The sequence below is a fragment of the Eucyclogobius newberryi genome, unplaced genomic scaffold, assembly GCF_026437365.1.
Source record: "Eucyclogobius newberryi isolate DKJ021-1_F unplaced genomic scaffold, fEucNew1.0.hap1 SCAF_4, whole genome shotgun sequence".
In the NCBI taxonomy this organism is placed as follows: domain Eukaryota; kingdom Metazoa; phylum Chordata; class Actinopteri; order Gobiiformes; family Gobiidae; genus Eucyclogobius; species Eucyclogobius newberryi.
In genome coordinates, this window is record NW_027316056.1 from 6,182,459 (window position 1) to 6,203,383 (window position 20,925).

Sequence of the window (20,925 nt, forward strand, 5' to 3'; positions counted from 1 at the left end):
AAGATTTAATGATTATTCTAAATTGTTGAGACTGTGATTAAACAACAGTGAAAGCTTTCCTTTTCTTTCATTCTCGTGGTCTAACATGTTACTGTTCTTCATGTTTGTGACCGGCTTTGCCAAACTGGACTTTCTGAAAGACAAAATGAAATTAAATGTGACAAAAACAGCCAGATTAAAAAACATATTTACATTTAGGTACATTTTTTGGGCTGTATATTCAACAAACAATTCTTCATTTTGCTAAAATTGTCATTATGTATTGGTTCTTATGATTATATTGTGACCTGAATAATCACAATTGTCAGTTAACCTAATAATCATGACATCTCTAACTAGAACAGGACCAAATAAAGTCTATATTAGGACAAAACTGGACCCAAACTTGGACCAAACAAGTCCAAATGTTTGATACATTTTACAGGCTCAGTACAGGTAACATGAGTCTTCTAAAACTATAACACATTTAGGATATATAATTATAGGATATATAAGAGGCCTAAAAGTATTTAACCTTTTGAATACAATTGTACCTCTCTAATCTCTAAGTAGATTTCAAACTCAATTATTTCTATTGTACATTGAGATTTCCTGAATCCATTTTAAACCAAATAAAAAGTTGAAATATTGTGACTTGATAGCGAATATTTACGATCAAAGCGCATTATTGATGAAAATCTTAACTTATTTTTTGTACAATGTCTTTTCGTACGTGTCTGTATAATCCAAATAACAATAATAATACATTTGCGATTAATTGAACAGCTGTCTATAGTCAAAATGAATCCAATTATTAGTTGCAGCCCTCAACCGTTTTTAAAATCCAATCTTCTGTTATCAGATATACTAATAATAATTTCCACTCTTTCCTTGAGAATTATTATTTAGCAATTAGCAAAAACCGTTAGATCCACGCTGTCCACCTGTAGTTCCCCTTGTCTACCACGAGGCGCCGCTGCTGCGCTTCAAATCTCGCCTCTGAATTTCCGGTGCGACGCGTCTGTCTCATGTAGCATCGCGAGGCTAATGAATGAGCTAACACCTGACACTGCAGCCTCGGAGCGGCGCGAACCGACGTGCAGACGGAGCGCAAACATGTCCAAAGCCCAGGCGCTGCGGGATCTGGTGATGGAGCGGCTCGTCGTGGCCGCGGACGAGATCTTTGCCCTGTTTGAACGCACGTTTGCGGAATACGAAGAGGAGTTAGTGCGGACCAAACATCTGCAGCCGCGGATGGAGCCACACAAAGAAGGTACGCGACACTGCAACACAATCTGCTCACAAAAACACCTTTATAACCCCAGTGTCATCTGAGGAATGAGAAACAAAGACTATATTTATAGTCACACGCAGTTTCGTGTGAATTTAGAGCGGGTTTAACGCGTGGTAATGACAAATGATTAGCTCCCATTATTAAATTATTAAATATTCAATGTCATTGTCCATTGGGTTGGATTGTGTAATTCATTAGCAAAAACGGGGAAATTGACGTTGCTAAATTGGCTTACACTGCATTTAGATGTGTTTTCAGGGCAGTTCTACGTGTTCTGTAATAATTTAAACTGTGTAATACATTATATAAACCTTAAGATGCTCATGTTTTCAGAATGATCTAAATTGAAAAGGTTGGAAGAAAAAATCTTTAATTTTTTAGACGTACATTTTTTCAAAACTACAATTTACTGCCCTGTGTTTTGGGTGTGTTTGAAGGCTTTTATGAATAAATAAAAAAGCAATGTATTTTGTTTTGTTCGTGTTAAGGCTGTAGATCTTTAGTTATTTTGCTGATTAATTGGTATTTGTTGACTTATTTTTAAATGATTTTACATTCGGAAAGGGAGAAAGCCTGAAGTGACATATTGTGACATTTGAGTGTGAGTTTTGTGTATTTGTTTGTTATTTGAGTGAACTTCTGTGTTCTTGTTGTGACGTCATTACACTTTAGGAGAAATAAATGGTCAAATTATAATCACTAATCGGTTTGAAAGGTTTGCCGGTGCCACGCCCCCTTTATTCTACTGATGAATGCACAGATCATGACATCACAGGTTTGTTACAATTATGTTGGATGAGCTACTGGCATAAACATGATTATAAAAAGTGTGTCAGGCTCTATTAGTTTTAAATTGGGTTTATTAAGATGAACAGTGGATTGAAAGCTGAAAGTTTCTTTTGAACATTCTTTTAGATTTTAATTATAGATGACTAGAGACATTTACAACACTCGGGACTCCTCAGATCACAACTAGACAAGATTTCTTTTAATCCTGACTTCAGATGATTATCTTTAGTGAATATAATCCAGCCTGTTGTTGTTGACAACGGCAGCAGCTCATGTGCTAGCTTGTGTGCTAATGTTAGCTGATCAGAATCTTCTCTCCTCTCCACACTGACACTTTGGTCAAAACTAAGTCTTTTGTTGTCACTGGTGTGATCTGTGCTGAAGTTCACTTTTATTCTTGAGTTTGTATCTGAGTTCAGAGTGTTTAAATCCAGCGCTGCCTCAGTCAGAGCCATGAATGGTCAGAGCCACACAAACAGGAGCATCACTCTGGAGCTGCATTCAGCTGCACTACGGCATCTCACACACACAAACTCCTGCACACAAACACATCTCACACACAAACACACTACTGCCACATCTCAGACACACAACCAAACTACTGCCACATCTCAGACACACAACCAAACTACTGCCACATCTCAGACACACAACCAAACTACTGCCACATCTCACACACACAAACTCCTGCACACAAACACATCTCACACACACAAACACACTACTGCACACATCTCAGACACAACCAAACTACTGCACACATCTCAGACACACAAACACACTACTGCCACATCTCAGACACACAACCAAACTACTGCACACATCTCAGACACACAACCAAACTACTGCACACAAACACATCTCACACACAAACACACTACTGCCACATCTCAGACACACAACCAAACTACTGCCACATCTCAGACACACAACCAAACTACTGCCACATCTCAGACACACAACCAAACTACTGCCACATCTCACACACACAACCAAACTACTGCACACATCTCAGACACACAACCAAACTACTGCCACATCTCACACACACAACCAAACTACTGCCACATCTCAGACACACAACCAAACTACTGCACACATCTCACACACACAACCAAACTACTGCCACATCTCACACACACAACCAAACTACTGCCACATCTCAGACACACAACCAAACTACTGCCACATCTCAGACACACAACCAAACTACTGCACACATCTCACACACACAACCAAACTACTGCCACATCTCAGACACACAACCAAACTACTGCCACATCTCAGACACACAACCAAACTACTGCCACATCTCAGACACACAACCAAACTACTGCCACATCTCAGACACACAAACACACTACTGCCACATCTCAGACACACAACCAAACTACTGCCACATCTCACACACACAACCAAACTACTGCACACATCTCACACACACAACCAAACTACTGCCACATCTCAGACACACAACCAAACTACTGCCACATCTCAGACACACAAACACACTACTGCCACATCTCAGACACACAACCAAACTACTGCACACATCTCACACACACAACCAAACTACTGCCACATCTCAGACACACAAACACACTACTGCCACATCTCACACACACAACCAAACTACTGCACACATCTCACACACACAACCAAACTACTGCCACATCTCACACACACAAACTCCTGCACACAAACACATCTCACACACACAAACACACTACTGCACACATCTCAGACACAACCAAACTACTGCACACATCTCAGACACACAAACACACTACTGCCACATCTCAGACACACAACCAAACTACTGCACACATCTCAGACACACAACCAAACTACTGCACACATCTCACACACACAACCAAACTACTGCCACATCTCACACACACAACCAAACTACTGCCACATCTCAGACACACAACCAAACTACTGCCACATCTCAGACACACAACCAAACTACTGCACACATCTCACACACACAACCAAACTACTGCCACATCTCAGACACACAACCAAACTACTGCCACATCTCAGACACACAACCAAACTACTGCCACATCTCAGACACACAACCAAACTACTGCCACATCTCAGACACACAAACACACTACTGCCACATCTCAGACACACAACCAAACTACTGCCACATCTCACACACACAACCAAACTACTGCACACATCTCACACACACAACCAAACTACTGCCACATCTCAGACACACAACCAAACTACTGCCACATCTCAGACACACAAACACACTACTGCCACATCTCAGACACACAACCAAACTACTGCACACATCTCACACACACAACCAAACTACTGCCACATCTCAGACACACAAACACACTACTGCCACATCTCACACACACAACCAAACTACCGCACACATCTCAGACACACAACCAAACTAACGCACACATCTCAGACACACAACCAAACTACTGCCACATCTCAGACACACAACCAAACTACTGCCACATCTCAGACACACAACCAAACTACTGCCACATCTCACACACACAACCAAACTACTGCACACATCTCAGACACACAACCAAACTACTGCCACATCTCACACACACAACCAAACTACTGCACACATCTCAGACACACAACCAAACTAACGCACACATCTCAGACACACAACCAAACTACTGCCACATCTCAGACACACAAACACACTACTGCACACATCTCAGACACACAACCAAACTACTGCACACATCTCACACACACAACCAAACTACTGCACACACTCGGTCAGAACGGTCAGATCCACTGGCCTGCAGGTTGGCGGCACGATCGCAGCTGCCTCATGTGAATCCTTGTGCAAGACACTTAACCCAACTCGCCCCCCAGTGAACATCTGGGGTGTGAATGTGTGTGTGAATGGGTGACTGGTTCCTTGATGTAAAGCACTTTGAGTACCTTGACGGTAGAAAAGCGCTATATAAATGTGACCATTTACAACCAAACTACTGCACAGAAAATATTTAACGGTTGTGTTCTAAGCTTTAAAACCCGGTATAACGTACAGTAATGCCATGGCGTTACTTCTCCAAGTGCCCATAGCTTCATAGTTTCATGATTTGTGTTATTCTGATTTTCTGTTGTTCACAGTATGTTGTAACTGTGTTGGACTCTCTTGCCTCTCTTCTGTTCCTGTGGAAATAATTTCTCGTTCAGTTTACCAAATGTCCATTTGTTGTCTTTTGTTTCTTCCAGATGCTCCGCCTCTGATCTTGCATCCAGAAGTGCATCACAGCCCTGAACATGTGGAGGACGAGCAACAAACTGTGCTAGTCAAACAAGAGGAAGACCACTCCTTTGAATTCTCTGCAGCGTATTCCGTCAAATCTGAAGAAAACATGGGCATCCTTCTCCCAGAGGAGGAACCGAGCGACCCGACGGAGGAGCAGTGCGCCGTGGAGGAGGAGCCGGGCTGCAGCTTGACCCTACAAACGGACAATAACGAGGAGAAATACGACACGGACGACTCTGAAGACTGGCGACCATCCGACACCAAGAAATCGCCCAAAAGTGCAGGACTGAAAAAGGACTCAAAACGAGGTAGAGCTGCCCGAAACGCAAACGTGTTGTTAGACAAGAACACGGCTAGCGAACGCAATTGTGACGGCGTCGCAAACGGCGGTAAGAGGAAAGCGAAACAGCCGAAATGCTCAGTTTGCGGGAAGATGTTTCAAAGCGAGGGACATTTTAAGAGGCATTGGTTAGCGCACTGCGGACAGAGACCTTTCAAGTGTTCGATTTGCGATAAGGCGTTCAGAAACAAGGCGAACTATAGAAAACACATGATCATTCACGAAGACGACAAACCGTTCATTTGTCCGGCGTGCAACAGAGGGTTTAGTCAGAAATGCCACTTGCAGGCGCACATGAGAATCCATACGGGCGAGAAACCTTTCAGCTGCCCAGACTGCGGCGTCAGATTCCGGTATCAGCGCAATATTTACCGACACATCACGGCGGTGCACAAGGGCGAGAAACCTTTCAGCTGTCCATTTTGCGACAAGGCGTTTTCGCAGAAGAGTCCGTTTATCGTTCACATGCGGACGCACACGGGAGAGAAGCCTTTCAGTTGCTCGGTCTGTAAGAAAGGCTTCATCGATAATTGTCATCTTAAAAAACACCTCAAGACTCACGAAGTGCAGAGCAGGTGCAACACGGACGTCGCGTGACCAAACATTTTATTCACAAAACTCGAAATAAGCAACATTTTTAAACAATAACGGTTTCCCAAGAACAGCGATGCATGTTTTACAATCTTATAATAAATAATCTTATAAAAAACTACAAAAGTTCACACTTAGTAGAAACTAGGGACGGGACGAGACACATCTTGTATTTTGATCATCTTAATCTGGAAAATACAGACTCTAAAATACACACGAAAAGATCTTTTATACCAAGACAGTGGCATTATTTATTATATTATACGTTTTTTTGTTTTTTTTTCATCATTAACGCACTTTATTTGTTTTTGGGGCTGCAAATAACATTCATTCTTTGTCAATTTGATCAGCTGAATTGAGAGAAAAACAGAAACTTTTACACATCTTGTTACTTCTGCTCGTAACACACGAGCCTGTGTTTACACTAGTAAGCGATTATTACAAAACTTATTTGGACTAAACACACGCAAAGATTTTTCTTAACAAAGATAGTGAAACCAAAGTCAACCATTTCTACAATACACTTTATTCAAGATAAAGAATAATTACGGAGTCTTCACTCGCCATATTTAAACCTTTTATTTGATTAAAAATGTATTAAAAAAGTTGTTTGCTGCAGCTCTTTTTGGAACCACAGCTCCTCAGATGGAACTTGTGAGTTTTAACCCTGTTTTGGTTGTCGTGCTAAACGTAATCACAAAAATCTCACAATCTTGTTGCTATTTTATCTCGTTGGATCTTGTCCCATCCCTGGTAGAAACTGGTGAATGTGACAAAAACAGTGGAAAATGCCAGTTTTTGTCACAACATTTGAAATGGCTGTAGGAAGGGAAACTGTTTTTGGGAATAAACATTACTTTTTGGATTAAACGAGAGCAGAGTGAATGTAGAGGGATTTTTTTATTGGTCAGTGCTTCCCACGTCACCTTTACCATCTTGAGAACATTATTTTCCATAACCTGTGTACATATCCTCCTGTATTTAGCCCTAATGTTAGAGTATATGTCACTTCTGTAGTTGTGGTAACGTTGTCTTTACTGTAGGTGTAAATAGAAGTGCACAAACTTTAATACAAGATGCAAATGTAAAGAGTTCAAGTTGTGTTCCTCCAAATCCAAATTACACTTTCTGTTTTAACTAAATAAACATAAATGTGTCAAAGAATCCAGTGAAAGTCCATTACTTAAACATAATGGCTTTAAACATGCTTCCTACTGAAACTGCCCTGTCGTTGCCTGTTTCAAGTTGTTCTCACGTACGGCACATGTGCAGCCTCTAACGACTGTTGTTAGAAAGTCTCTTTAGATTGAAAATGACTTCCAGATGGAAGTCAAAACGTCTCGATTTCAAGCACATTTTCCAAATAACTTTTTCTACCATGGTCGAAAATCTTTTTAACACTATTCTAAAAATGACCAATTTTGTTCAGTTTGTGATGTTTTTTCACCAGTACCTGTACTTTAATGAGTATCCAGTTCTGATACTTTTAGTATCTGGGTTTTCAATGTTTTGATCATTGAAATTGTTGTATAGACTATGCACTCTAAAACACGGACAACACGATTTTTATTAAATCAAAATGTCAAACTTTCAGATTTTTCAGATGCACTTAATTCGTCAATATTCTCTAACTAGAAGCCTTCAGTCACCATAATTCAACTTTTTATTGATAATTTTAAATATGTTATCAATGTTCAGTAGAGCTAATCCTTTGACTTTAACTACAAAAATAATAGTTCTACTTTTGACAACATAAAGTCGACGTTACAATAGTTTTCAGTAGATTCAGTACTTGATTTGAACATTTTTCCTTTATACCTGATGGGTAATGTTTATTAAATCCTTCCTTTAATACCTTTTCATAAGGCTCTGTTGCTGCAGGTGCTCAGAAGATGTGAGTTGTTTCCTCTGTGTCCTGCAGGTGTCCAGACTTTTAGGAAGAGTCCAGAAGCTGCTTTCCTTCATCACAGACCAAACGAGAACAGCAGACACGAGCCTTTTGGAGATGAGAAACCAGGATGTAGCTCCGATCTGATCAATCTACAGCCAAATTACGGTTCTTACAGCTATTCTGACACTTCTGAGGCCGGTAATCCTGCGAAAGAACTGACTGAAACAACGGAAAGACAAGAATTCAATTTAAGACTTGCAAATGATTCAAAAACATGTAGAACTAATCAAAATACAAGTTTATTCATGTCATACGGAGAAAATAATGATGTTGAAGGTTTAGAAATTAGTAGTAAAGCTGTTGTAAGTGTTAATTTATGTGACAGAAATGAACAAAGCCACTACGCATGCTCTGAATGTGGAGTTGCATTTCAAACTCTGGATTTTTTACAGAATCATTTGGTGCTTCACTCAAGTCAAAGTCCTTTCAGGTGCCCGACGTGTCACAAACTCTTCAGATACAAATCGAGTTACAAAACGCACTTGAGTGTCCACACAGACGATAAACCCCTCAGCTGTTCATTCTGCAACAAAGGTTTTAGACAGAAGTATAACCTGAAAGAGCACATGAGGATCCACACGGACGAGAAACCATTCCGCTGTCCAGACTGTGGCGTCCGAGTGAGGCATCATCACAACCTGATCCGACACGTTTTGACCGTTCACAAGGGGCAGAAGCCTTACAGCTGCCCAGTTTGTGAGAAGGCGTTTTCGCAGAAGAGTCATTACAACATTCACGTGAGGACGCACACCGGGGAGAAACCTTTCAGCTGCCCGGTCTGTCAGAAAAGTTTTCGAGCCAAATACTGTTTAAAGAGACACATAGCGACGCACTCGGACCCTGCAGGTGATCAGGCGAGGTAAGGGTTGAGACGAGTTTGACATAAACTTTGAAATAAGTTACAAAGTGCTACAACTAAACTATGAGTAAGACTATTATTATTTGCCTGGATATTTTCATCTAATAATACAAGCTTGATTAAAAACAATTAGAAAGAATTTGATTTATTTCTAACACTTAAAACAATTGTTGACTATTTTAATAACCATTATCTGGACTAAATGGACCCTATAACCGACAGCAGCATTGTTTAATCAAAAAGGGCAAAAACGAATAAACAATTTATGATTTTCAGCGATAATTGTAAATGATCTCTCTAGAAGCCTTCAGTTGCCATAAAGTTACAATAGAAATAATAGTTTGACTGGTCAACTATTAAATAATTGTTAGTTGCAGCTGTATTCCAACAAATGGCTCTTTAAAGCAGCGTAATTTGAATAATATTTCAAATAAAATTAAACTAAACATTGTACATTTTGTCTTGCGTTAAGATTATAATGTTGCAAACTGGCCAGAAAGAAAAGCATCTTTTAATAAATCTTGATTCTTTTTGCTATTTTTTTCAGTAATTATTTCACTTGAAAATGCACAGCTTGAATGTTTCTATACGATGTCAATAAAAAGTATCATTTAAAGGCTTTTGTTCAGTCCTGTTAAATGTAAATATTTTAATGTGATTAAAGAAGTTCCTGATGCTTCGGGTGCGCAGCGAGAACAAACAACTTCTGTTGAGGCCTAAATAATATTAAAGGTGCACTCACTTTTCTAATTGTACTTTTTTGTAGATTTTTAAACCCATACTTGTAATTGAGTATAATTCTTCTTCTACTGTTGTTGATGAAATCATTGTGTGAACACGTGACCAAAAGCCTCACCTGTGTAAGCACTAGTGTTGTACATGGCTCTAGTTTATAACAGGATGTTCTTAAAGGGAGAACAGAGAGGAACTTTCTATCTTCTTTGTATTTCAAGACCAAAGAGTCAACCCATAAAAAATGTAAAAAGTAACTGAAAACTGTTTGATAAAAATAATTATACTTAATACTGCTAGGTATAAGAGTGCTTATATTAGAAAATAGTGTGACAGGGGAATGCCAGCTCAGTTTGAGAGAAGAGGAAGTGGTAACCACGGCATCACATGAGAGGCTGATGGAGAGAGACTGCACCTGAGAAGAAGCAGAGATCCTTTTGTGAATGAATATGTGCTTGAAATGCCATAATGTGTGTTTGATCTGGCTGTGGTCAGTAACTTTTGATCTTACACCAGACTCCGTCTCTCTTGAGCACTCGGGCCGAACCCGCTCAGGTCGGTGCCAGACACTCTCACCAGGGAAGAGATTTCCTGAGCCCAACAGTAAAGGCTGAGGCCCTGCCATCGACAGGACGGAGCACCAAATTGTTTGATAAATAGAGTTTCAAACGTGATCACTGCTTATTGATACTCGGCCCCACGAAGCTGATCACTCGGGTGGAGGTACATTCACCTGAAACATATCGATTCGCTCTAGAACTCAAGTTCCAAGCAAGTTGTAAAGTAACTCTTGCAGGGCAACTCAAAATACTGAAGCTGTGATAACTCATATCTCTTGTGCTTGACAACCACTGAAGCCTCCATCACTCGGTAAGACTAATCAATCTATTAATGTAAGGTCAACATCCATGCCCGTGTTGTAGGGGTCAATGAGGTCACACAGAAGTTTAAAACTGCAAAATTGAGAACTCTCCAATTTAATCCTTAAAATGAAGGTCTTCTTTACTGACTGAGGTACTTCAAGAACAATGTAATTATGATTGGAGGTTGTTTCACTTCTGTCTTTGCTCCTTTTTAAACCCACAAACTCGCACAATGTCGCTGCATCGCCGGCTCTGATTGGCCAGAACTAAAAAAACGATATATATATATATATATATATATATATATATATATATATATATATATATATATCAGTTTAATTAATCTTGGACCCGTTTGTATAAAAGAGTTTAAATGCTGCTAAAATTGTGGGGGGAAAGTAACTAGAGTACATTATATTTTTACTTGAACTTGGTATTGGCACTTGTACTTAATTAGTTTTTAGCCATGTAACTTTACTTTAACTGGAAATATTTACTATTTAATATTTGGTGATTTAAAAAAACAAGAAAGAAAAAAAGAAAATGAAATGAAAAATGGCACACACAAAAATGTATTGCCCAAGAACACAAAAACAGGGCATTTATACTTCCATTTTATTGTCTCAGTGGCACTTTATTACAGTTTTTATGTGGATTATTAGAATTGTGTTTCTATTCAGTTTCTATTCTATTTTGGCATGTAAAAACTTTGCCTGCAAAGAGATTTATGATTAAATGATTTTTAATTATTGTGTTTTAAGGGACATGGACTGACTTGGGCTCTTTTTGTATAAAATTCAGCACCTTTTTGTGAACCACGGGCCCCACTTTGAGCAATACAGTTTATGCATGAGTGTTGTGCAGTGAGTGGCAAAAACGCATGAGACCGAAAAAAGCTAAGAAACACATTTTATCAGTTGCTGCTCATAATTCTGCCTCTGAGAAGAATGATGAGGAGCATTTTATAAAAGAATGTGTGTAGATATGTGTTTAAGCTCTATAACACGTTTCATATCAAGATGATAATAATGGACTTTTAAATGTACGTGAACACCGCAGTGAGTCCTTCTGAACAGTGGGGGGCGCTGTTTCCCCTTCTCTCTCATGCAAAGCGTAATGTGGTGATCTGTTGTTGCTGTTCCGGGTGGTTTTTTCTCTTACGGCTGAGGAATTTAGCTCCTAAAAATGACCAAAAATCAGGCTTTGCGGGATCTGGTGATGCAGCGGCTCGAGTCTGCGGCAGAGGAGGTTTTTGCGCTCATTGAAAAGGTGTTTGCGGAATACGAGGAGGAGATTGTGCGGCTGAAACGGGTCAAACTGCGGCAGGGCCAAAGTGTCCAGCACAAACAACAATGTAAGTGCAGAATAACAAGAAACTATCATGGTTTATCCTATAGAACTGTATGGGTCATTGCATGTTTATGTAAAATAAAGGCAAATGCGGAAATGACCTCGTTATAACAGTGTTCTCTCATCATTAGTGTTCAGAAAATTCCTGTTTTCACCTGCCCCATAACTCCGCCCACTGCTCTGTACTTGTTTTAAGAAATTCAGAATCCAGGCCAAGCATCTAGGGTTAAAAAAAAGATTATCGTAGCCATTACATGTAAATAACAATTTGCTGCTTGTTATCGTGAAATGTCACCGTCTTATTAGTTTCCATTATTAAGCCCATTTCAGTTTACAATGAACACAATATAAAATAATGGTTTCCGAAATGTGAGTTTAGTGGTAAACATACGTGTAATATGTCTTCATTTTAACCCCAAATCTGAGCCAAAACAGCTCTAAAAGGGAGATTAACCAGGATTATATCATGATTACACTTTCTGTAAACTAACCAGGACTCAAACTTTAAGGTAGGTTCACGAAAATTATACCTGATTAAGCAAAAAGTAGCCCAGAACTGCTGTTTCCTGAGTACAACTGGTGTTTTGTTTTTCTTTTTGCCCAAAAGACACTATAGCGCAAAATGAAGAGAGAGGGGAGAGACATTCAGCAAATAGTTGAGTTTGGGAAGTGACACAGAGTTAGAAACAACTACGCATGTGCAATGCCTTAAACCACTACTAGGCATTTCTCAAAAACACATTTAGTTATACAATCTACTGTTTGTTTTATACAACTGAAATAATAAGTTTAAAGTAATAATTTCTGAGACATTACACAGGTTTTGGCTCAGTGTACAACATGGTTGCTAAAAAACTGTTACAAACCAGGAAGTACATTTTGAAACCTAAAAAACCTAAAAAATTGCCAAACTGGGATAAAATCTGATTTTTTTTAATGCAAAATCTTAAATATAATTATCTTAACTGTTTTAGTGAAATGAGTGATTCAACCTGTCATAGGCACATCATTAAAAACATGAGCTGCAACAGAAAAATGGCAGAAATAAAGTAGTTAGTTAGTATTTATATGTTACGTTTTCAACCCTCTAAATCTGAAATATTATTGTGTTACAAAAAATAACAACTATTTCCTAGAAAATCTAGGTGGGTCTCTGATTTATTGAACAATAAGTCGATTGTCAACTGAATTTAATTGACAATTCGAAGTTGGTGGGCAAGATTAGCAGTGAAACATATTAAAATCTCCCTAATAATACACATTTCCATGCCTGATATAATTTGATTAGCCCCATTTTAATCCACGTCTTTCCTCTTCTCGCAGACGTTCAGACTTTTGTGCGTCCGGAAGTGATTCCTGAGCATAAGGTGGAGGAGAAGACGTTATGTTCCTCTCTGGAGTTTGCGTTCACATCTCTGCCTCTGAAATCTGAAGACGACATCGACAAATCTGCTTTCCTTCAGCAAGAACCGGACGAGTTGAACGGACAGTTTGGCGCAGAAGAACCGGGCTGCAGCTTGGATTTACAGCCGATCAATATTGCACGTATACAGTACAGTTGTTCAGACGCGGACGATTCGGAAGACTGGGAGAATCCTGCCCAAAGTCTGGACTCGCAGAAAGGAACCTCGAATGGAAGGAGTAAAAAACGGAGGAAAAGGCATCAAGGACTAATCGACGGTGGAGTGACGATTAAAAAAGAGAAAGAAGATTCAGACACGTTCGTTCTAAATGGACCGTTCAGTGATGCAGTAGAAACACCCTTCAGCTGTTCAGTTCCAAACAGTAGCTTAAGTTTGGCTGCGCAAACACACTGGTCATGCAAGTCCGTCAGTTGTCCAGAATGTGGCGTCCGACTGCACAGACAGCACAGTTTAGAGCGCCACATTTCGGCCGTTCACAGGCGAGAGAAGCCTTTCAGGTGTACAGTTTGTGAGAAAAGGTTCGCCCGGAAAACAGATTGTGCAATTCATATGAGGGTTCACACCGGGGAGAGGCCGTACAGCTGTCCAGTTTGTGAAAAAACGTTTAATGTTAAAAATTCTCTGCGAAGACACTTGAAGCTTCACAAAGCTCACGCAGGTGTCCATGGAAACGGATAAGAATGAATGGGACTACGGGACCATTTTATACCGAAACAAGAACGGCATGTTGGAAAAGGTTTCAATGGTCATCATCCGGACACTGTTTTAGAAATCATGACGTAATTGTGCCTGGTTGAGCTGTCGGTCTGCAGTTAATTGGTCAATGGTGTCTTGGTTGACCAAACGTATTATATGTCATTATTTTTGCAAGATTACGGATTTATATTCACAACAGCAAAAAGGAGGAGCTCTCTTGAGATGTGGTAGTACATTATGAATTTAATCTACCTTTTTACTTGCAGTTGTTTGTATAAATATTTGTAATCGCGTGATCTCTTGTTGTCTTGTGGGTGCACTTTGGGAACACAAGGTCAAATCATAGAATAACTAACAGTTTTGAGAACATTTGCCAGCGCCACGGCCCTTTTAGTCGAACAAGGAAGGCTGCACCGTTACCTTGACTAGACCAGACAAGCATTGCACAAAAGACACTCCAATTCTGGTTTACAATCGGCAGTGCATCTTCATTTAAAAGCTACTAATCACACAACAGACGCAAAAAAAAAATCTTGTTTATTCCTGTTTTTGTTGTTTTTCTTTCTTTATCGGGTCGATGTGGGCAAATGTTACAAGGCTGGTTTTCAGCAGGGGGGCGACAACAAATAATTCAAAGGCCCGAAAATACATATTTAACCATCACAGGGACTTACAACGACATGCAATAAGGGGAAATGTTACTCAGTTCTGCTTTAAATAGAAATGGTCTCAGACTCAACTTCCCCTCAGTTTACAACAGCCTCACGAGACCTTATCAGAAATCAAATCAGTCAAATGCTCATGAGGCACTTGAAAGCTCTTGAAATGTGGAGATGGCTGAACTTCAACATGTTTCAATGACCCAAGCTGGAAGAGATGAAGCTGTCAGACTTTATACAAGGAAAGGTGAAGTTGTCAATTGTTGGGCAGAACCAATCAGAGCTCAGGAACGCTGCTGCTCAAACCTGCTCCAATAGATAAAGAAATTAAATACTTAAGAATCATAGGAATACAGGAGGTTTTGTTCAGACATTAGACTACATTACGTCAATAATTAAAGCATTTGTGATTTGCTAAGGACAATTCCAATTCACTGTTTCTTATTTTTTCAACTCCAAATATTATGCTACTATAAAATAAACTTCTAATCTTTTACTAAACGTAACAACGTTTACCTGTTTTCACTCAGATCCGCTAGACACAGGAGCTATGGCACTGACCATGCACCATCTCTGTGAGGTCATCTGTTTTGTATTTGATGTAAAGTTGTCTAAAATTTGAGAACTTGATTAACAAAAACTAAAATTCAAATTTTTAAGATCCAACTTTATGGGCCCAGTTGAACCACAGACATTAGGCAACGAATGCACAAGAAGTAAGGGAAATGTGTCCTCTGCATTTGGCCCAGGCCCGGAGCCCATCTCCAGGTCCGGGTCTCGTCTTGTCAGAACTTTAGTGGGAGGATTTGGTTGATGGGGTATACCAGGGGTGGGCAAACTACGGCCCGCGGGCCATATCCGGCCCGCGGGCCTTTCTATCCGGACCGCCAAGCTTGTCCAAGTAATATTTATATATTATAAATATATATATATTTTTTTTTGCCCTGATCTGTCTACACTTGTATCCTTAATAAATATGACGTGGAATGAATTAAATAATAGATTCAATAGCCTATATTTGACAGAAAAGGGATATTTTATTTGATAATAAATTTTTGGATTTTTTTTTTTTCACACCAATGATGGCGGGCCGGCCCTCCGCTACAGGCCTGGATTCGAATATGGTCCTCGGAGGAAAATAATTGCCCACCCCTGGGGTAAACCCATCCAGAACCTTCTTGCTGTGAGGCAAAAGCCGCTCATTCACCGGAGGACATAAAAGAAGAATGTAGGTTTTACTTCAGCACAAATCCAAACTGATGTGGAATTAATTTTGTAAATTGATTTTGTTTTTATTTTATTTAAAATCAATTTGTGTCTTCATCTATATGAAACCAATGCAAACCAGACCAGAGCAAAGTGTTGCCATGCCAACAGCTCACCAGTGTAACATCCTGGGTCTTGAAGGGTGAAACTCTATAATTATATCCAGGCAGCCCACACAGTCTCATTTTGACACTAAGAGCTACTTTCACATTAATCTAACCTGGGGCAAAACAAATTTTACTTTTACATGAAAAAAGTGGATTCGGCCTCCAATATTTGGCAAAAGCCGGTTTCTTCTCAGTGATTGGTCAAATATAGTGGGTGTGTCCATGTTTCAGCCGAGAGCTCAGGGTTCTCACTCCTGGGGCCAGGGGCCCCTTATCGCTGTGGAAATATTCCCTACAATGGCATTACTATCATTACTATAAAAATCACAAATTCAAACCAATGTGTACAAACACATTTTATGAAAAGATTTACTTGTAATATTCACCTCTGTGAATTTACTACAAGTAAATACTAGTAAGTAAGTAAGTAAATAAGAGTTGTATTTTAGCTTTTTACTTTGACTCCATCACATTTTCTAAAAAAGTACAAACTAAATACTTTTGTGGAGGAGTTTTCCATGTCTTTTGTCCCATTTAAAGCCTCATATGAAGCTTACAGAGATGGGAATTGTGCAGATGTTACAAGAGGAGTCAACTATTTTATTTTTATTTGAAGCCACAATTGAAAATGATTTCCAAAAAAACCCTACAGCAAATACTTCAGTACCTTAACTTAAGTAATAAATGCACCGAGCTAATTGTATTGGAGTCATATCTTTACTCACGTCATAAAAAAGAGTGTTATCAGTGGGACGGACACTCGGGACGATGTGTTCGGGACGATGTGTTCGGGACGATGAGTCATCACAAACAGCCTGGCAACAAAAAACACCTGGAGAGGAATGAACGGGAAATGACCACTCGCTTCTCTGCAGCTGAAAGAAGTCCTTGTCAGTAAACCTGACTCCGTCCTTTTCATCCCCGGCTTCTTCTAGATTAGACAAGATATCACTTTAATAATCCAGAAGGAACGCCATTAAAGCTATTAAAAGACCTATGAATAAAGTGTGTAAAAGACAACATTTTAACTATAAAGTACTACTGAATATATAACTGCAACATCAGATAACATCAGCTTGTATGAGGAATGGATGTTGTGACTTTTCAAGAATAAAAAATCCAAAAACCCTATAAATTATTATATTTTTATCACTGACCATTTTATAGAGCAATGTATTACTTATTTGAGCAATTGAACCTGTTTTTATGGGTAACTTTGCGCCCCACATTGACTTCAGTCCTAACTGTTCTACTCCACTTTACGTTTGCCGTTCAACCTAGTGATGATTTATGTAACGTTTGACAAGTCACCAAATGGGAATTATCTCTGTGTCTGAGTCCAAAGATAGAATCAAACGTTTCTGTCCTGTGATTTTGTATTTTCCCCACAAACTGCCACTCGACCGATGTAAAACTATGATGAATATTTATTACAGGTATTATCCCACCAAATAGTCATAATTAGAAGATAAAAAAGAGAACCTGTCTTATCTGGCGATAATGACTTTTTTGATGCTATTTCTCTCTCAGCTGGGATTGTGAGAGATATTTAAGTTTATTTGCATAAATTCAGGTTGTTGTGCTTCTGTACATCACTCATGGTTAAGAGACAAGTTTAATTCCATGTTTATTCTCATGAATTCCTATATACTATTCCTGTTAATTCTCAATTAAAGTGTATATGACATGTTCTTCTGTTTTTCTATTTATGACTTAGTTTGTTGGGATAGAACCTGTGGTAAATATTGATCATAGTTTTACTTCTGTTAAGTTGTAGTTTGTGGAGACATTTTCAAAAAGAGTTTAAAATGACAGGAAGTACAGCTGAGTTCTAAAACTGAATCCCTCTGTGATGTCATCCATGTGCGACGTAGCATTGAAAACACAGAAGACGCTTGACACTTTTCAGACAGTTTAAACGATCATCCAACAAATTAAAGGTGTTTGATGGTATTACTGTTTGTCAAACTGTTGTGTCATTTATATGGATTTTGGCTCTTGTTTTCAGTATGGTTGCTAAGTAACTGGAATTACCTCTACCTATGTCATATTTGCTGCCCATGTCCAACCAGGAAGTACAATTTTAAACTTTATAAAATTGGTCAAACTGGGGACAAATGGGCAAAATGTTTAGTCAAATATTATTGTGTTCACTACATTTTAGTGAAATCTTGCGTCAAACCTGTCATATGGACTTTAAATGTTCTTTTCTTTCTTGCAGAAGAAAAAAGAAAACGCTCACTCCGGCACTTTCTGTCTCTGAAGTTGAGCGCTACATAATGAGATGGCTTCACTTGGCCGCAGATCAAGAAGGAGGCAGGAGACTAGTCCTGGTCTAGTTTTAATTCTGCCTCATTTTACGGCCCTTATCCTCATCCTGCCTTTTCATTTTCATAACTTGTCATTTATGCAGTCACGCTGTGTCTTGTGTTTGCCCAGGGCTTTAGCAGGTAATACAGTTTACTCAGTCAAACAGTATTGTGATGATATTCAGTGAAATAATACTTGAATGTAAATGTAATTTTGTCTAAATCAGTTGTATCAAAATCATAATACAAATGAAAAGTTTTGAAAATAATGTATTCAACTTAAATTTAAAAATAAGCTATGACTCATCAATACATAGCGAGACAAAAAACATAACTAACAATCAGACAACCCAAATATTAGATGTTATTTTTTGGTGTGTTTAAGTGGTCCCCCCATTTACCAGCACTAGGCAGAATCCGTGAAGTAGTCTGCATTATTTTCTTTTATAATTTTAAAAAATGTTTTAAGGTTGCAAGACCCCAGACTACACACTTTATACACTTTTCAGGCATTAGCATTTCCAAACATTTCTCTCTTGTTTAAATACTCTTGTGGCATGATCAGGTGGTACTATATGTGTTTAATTACTTAACTATTACAGCGAGACCACAACAATTAGTCAGCAGCAATCACATCGGAGCGTTAACCAAAGCGGTGCCAGGTGACAGGCCACGGCACTGAACCACAGAAACTATATTATGAGTAAAACTACACGATCAAATCTTATTAACAGAGGACGATAACTACCTGGAGAGTGGAGGTACGTGGAGCAACACCCTAGGACCAAGGAAGTGCATAGGTCAGAGAATGAATGACAAACGGATGCGCTTTTTCTTGGTCAACGGCCATAGTGATTAGCCAATAGGAAAAGCCCCAAGTGGCATAGTCTGCCCGCAGACCATACTGCCACACTCTCAAAGTACAAACCTTCCTAGAAAAATACAGTAGCCTATTATAGAACCAAAGAGCAAGAGACAATTCCTGAACTAAGAGAGGTCCCAGATGATCTTTGGGCCAAAAGCCCAACCAATGTAGGCTCAATTTTAAATTGTCAACCTGTGGTGATCACCCAAAAATCTGATGCACACCCCTGTAGACCATAATACCCTCTGCGCATAGAGGCAGTTGAGGGTACTACACCAGTGTCAGAAGCATCGAGAGAGGCAGGAGTGATTGTCCCCTGCGAATCTAAGGAAGTGCGAAGCCCCATTTTTCCAGTTAAAAAAGCAGGTGAAACTGGGGCACCGGAAAGAAAATGTGTTTCACAAATGATTAAAAAGCATTAAACAAAGTTGTGGAATCAGTCGCAGCTGTGGTTCCTAACCCATACACAATCTTATCTCAAGTTCCTCAGGCAAAATAATTTTTACAGTTGTGGACCTGACTAATGCTTTTTCTTCTGGCCAAGTTCACCAGGACTCACAGTTTTGGCTCACGTTTGAATTCCAAGAACAGGCTCTTGACCCTGACCAAACTCTGTCGGGGGTTTATTCACTCTCCAACGTCATTGGCCCCTTTACAACTATCACCAGGCACCTCTTAATCACAATATGTGGATAATAACCTCTTGTGTGCTCCAACTGAGGACCAACTTAAACTGGACCTGCTCTCCCATGGTCGTGACCATACATCGAAAGGGGGGATTTGTGTTGCTGTCACACAGAATTGGTGCGAGGGTAAGAAATTCTGTCTACTGTTTGTCGACATATCAAGGCTTTCCCATGTAAACAAGCCTCAAGCAATGCAGAGGTCAAAGCTCTCATCACAGAGATTGTCCCCCAATGGAACATCCCGGAAAAAAATCTCAAGTGACAATGGTACCGTTGAGGAGGTGGGCCAGATTTTGGGTATTGATCTTCCAAACACACTTCATACCATCTACAATCAGCAGAAATTGCTGAACGTGAGAACAGGACAATGGAATCTAAACTGACAAAAATTGGTGAGAAAACAGGACTGTCCTGGGTTAAAGCTCTTCCTCTTACCCTCATATATATGCACAAAAAAAATATATGCACATGCGGGTCTGCCCTGCAACCCCGATTATGTAAGTGATTCAGATGATGATTCCATTTACAGAGGAGTTTTGTAGACAATAAAGGGCCACAATAATAATCCAGACCATAGGCACAAAGGCTTTGTTCTTTTGAACTTATTATTATTATTATTATTATTATTATTATTATTATTATTATAGTTTTATTTTATACTTTTGTCTAGTTTTTTGTTATATTTTCCTCATTGACCCTGCACCTGTATACCAAATGTGAGACTGATTTTAATTTATTTTAGTTTCTATTTTTCAGAACATCAGCTTGTTTATGGTTTATTGATGTATTGATATTTTATTCTTATTTTCATTGCTGATGTAGGATTAACAAGGAAACTGGGTTCTTTTATTATCATGAGAGCCCAGGCCCAGTTTTGGTTTCACACTG

General features: G+C 39.2%; 2 protein-coding genes across 3 annotated transcripts; both read left to right on the forward strand.

Annotated features, from left to right (window-relative positions):
- Nucleotides 1-1,022: 1,022 nt before the first annotated feature.
- Nucleotides 1,023-9,158, forward strand: LOC140377784 (uncharacterized). 2 transcript variants are annotated; one of them, XM_072463350.1, is made up of 3 exons: nucleotides 1,023-1,252; nucleotides 5,303-5,647; nucleotides 8,192-9,158. In XM_072463350.1, exons 1-3 carry the CDS (start codon nucleotides 1,027-1,029, stop codon nucleotides 9,082-9,084), a joined length of 1,464 nt encoding a protein of 487 aa, XP_072319451.1. In that variant the 5' UTR covers nucleotides 1,023-1,026; the 3' UTR covers nucleotides 9,085-9,158. The 2 variants fall into 2 exon arrangements, with proteins under 2 accessions (XP_072319451.1, XP_072319452.1); XM_072463351.1 differs by lacking the exon at nucleotides 8,192-9,158 and having other exon boundaries at nucleotides 5,303-6,449.
- Nucleotides 9,159-11,844: 2,686 nt separating this feature from the next.
- LOC140377791 (uncharacterized) lies at nucleotides 11,845-14,639 on the forward strand. Its single transcript, XM_072463363.1, has 2 exons — nucleotides 11,845-12,029; nucleotides 13,349-14,639. The coding sequence occupies exons 1-2, from the start codon at nucleotides 11,861-11,863 to the stop codon at nucleotides 14,125-14,127; spliced, it is 948 nt and encodes a 315-aa protein (XP_072319464.1). The 5' UTR covers nucleotides 11,845-11,860; the 3' UTR covers nucleotides 14,128-14,639.
- Nucleotides 14,640-20,925: the final 6,286 nt, after the last annotated feature.

Coding starts and splice junctions, on each gene's coding strand:
- LOC140377784 (XM_072463350.1), top strand. CDS start 1,027: ATGAATGAGCTAACACCTGACACTGCAGCCTCGGAGCGGCGCGAACCG. Junction 1,253..5,302: donor GATGGAGCCACACAAAGAAG/GTACGCGACACT, acceptor TGTTTCTTCCAG/ATGCTCCGCCTCTGATCTTG. Junction 5,648..8,191: donor GAAAAAGGACTCAAAACGAG/GTAGAGCTGCCC, acceptor TGTGTCCTGCAG/GTGTCCAGACTTTTAGGAAG.
- LOC140377791 (XM_072463363.1), top strand. CDS start 11,861: ATGACCAAAAATCAGGCTTTGCGGGATCTGGTGATGCAGCGGCTCGAG. Junction 12,030..13,348: donor TGTCCAGCACAAACAACAAT/GTAAGTGCAGAA, acceptor CTCTTCTCGCAG/ACGTTCAGACTTTTGTGCGT.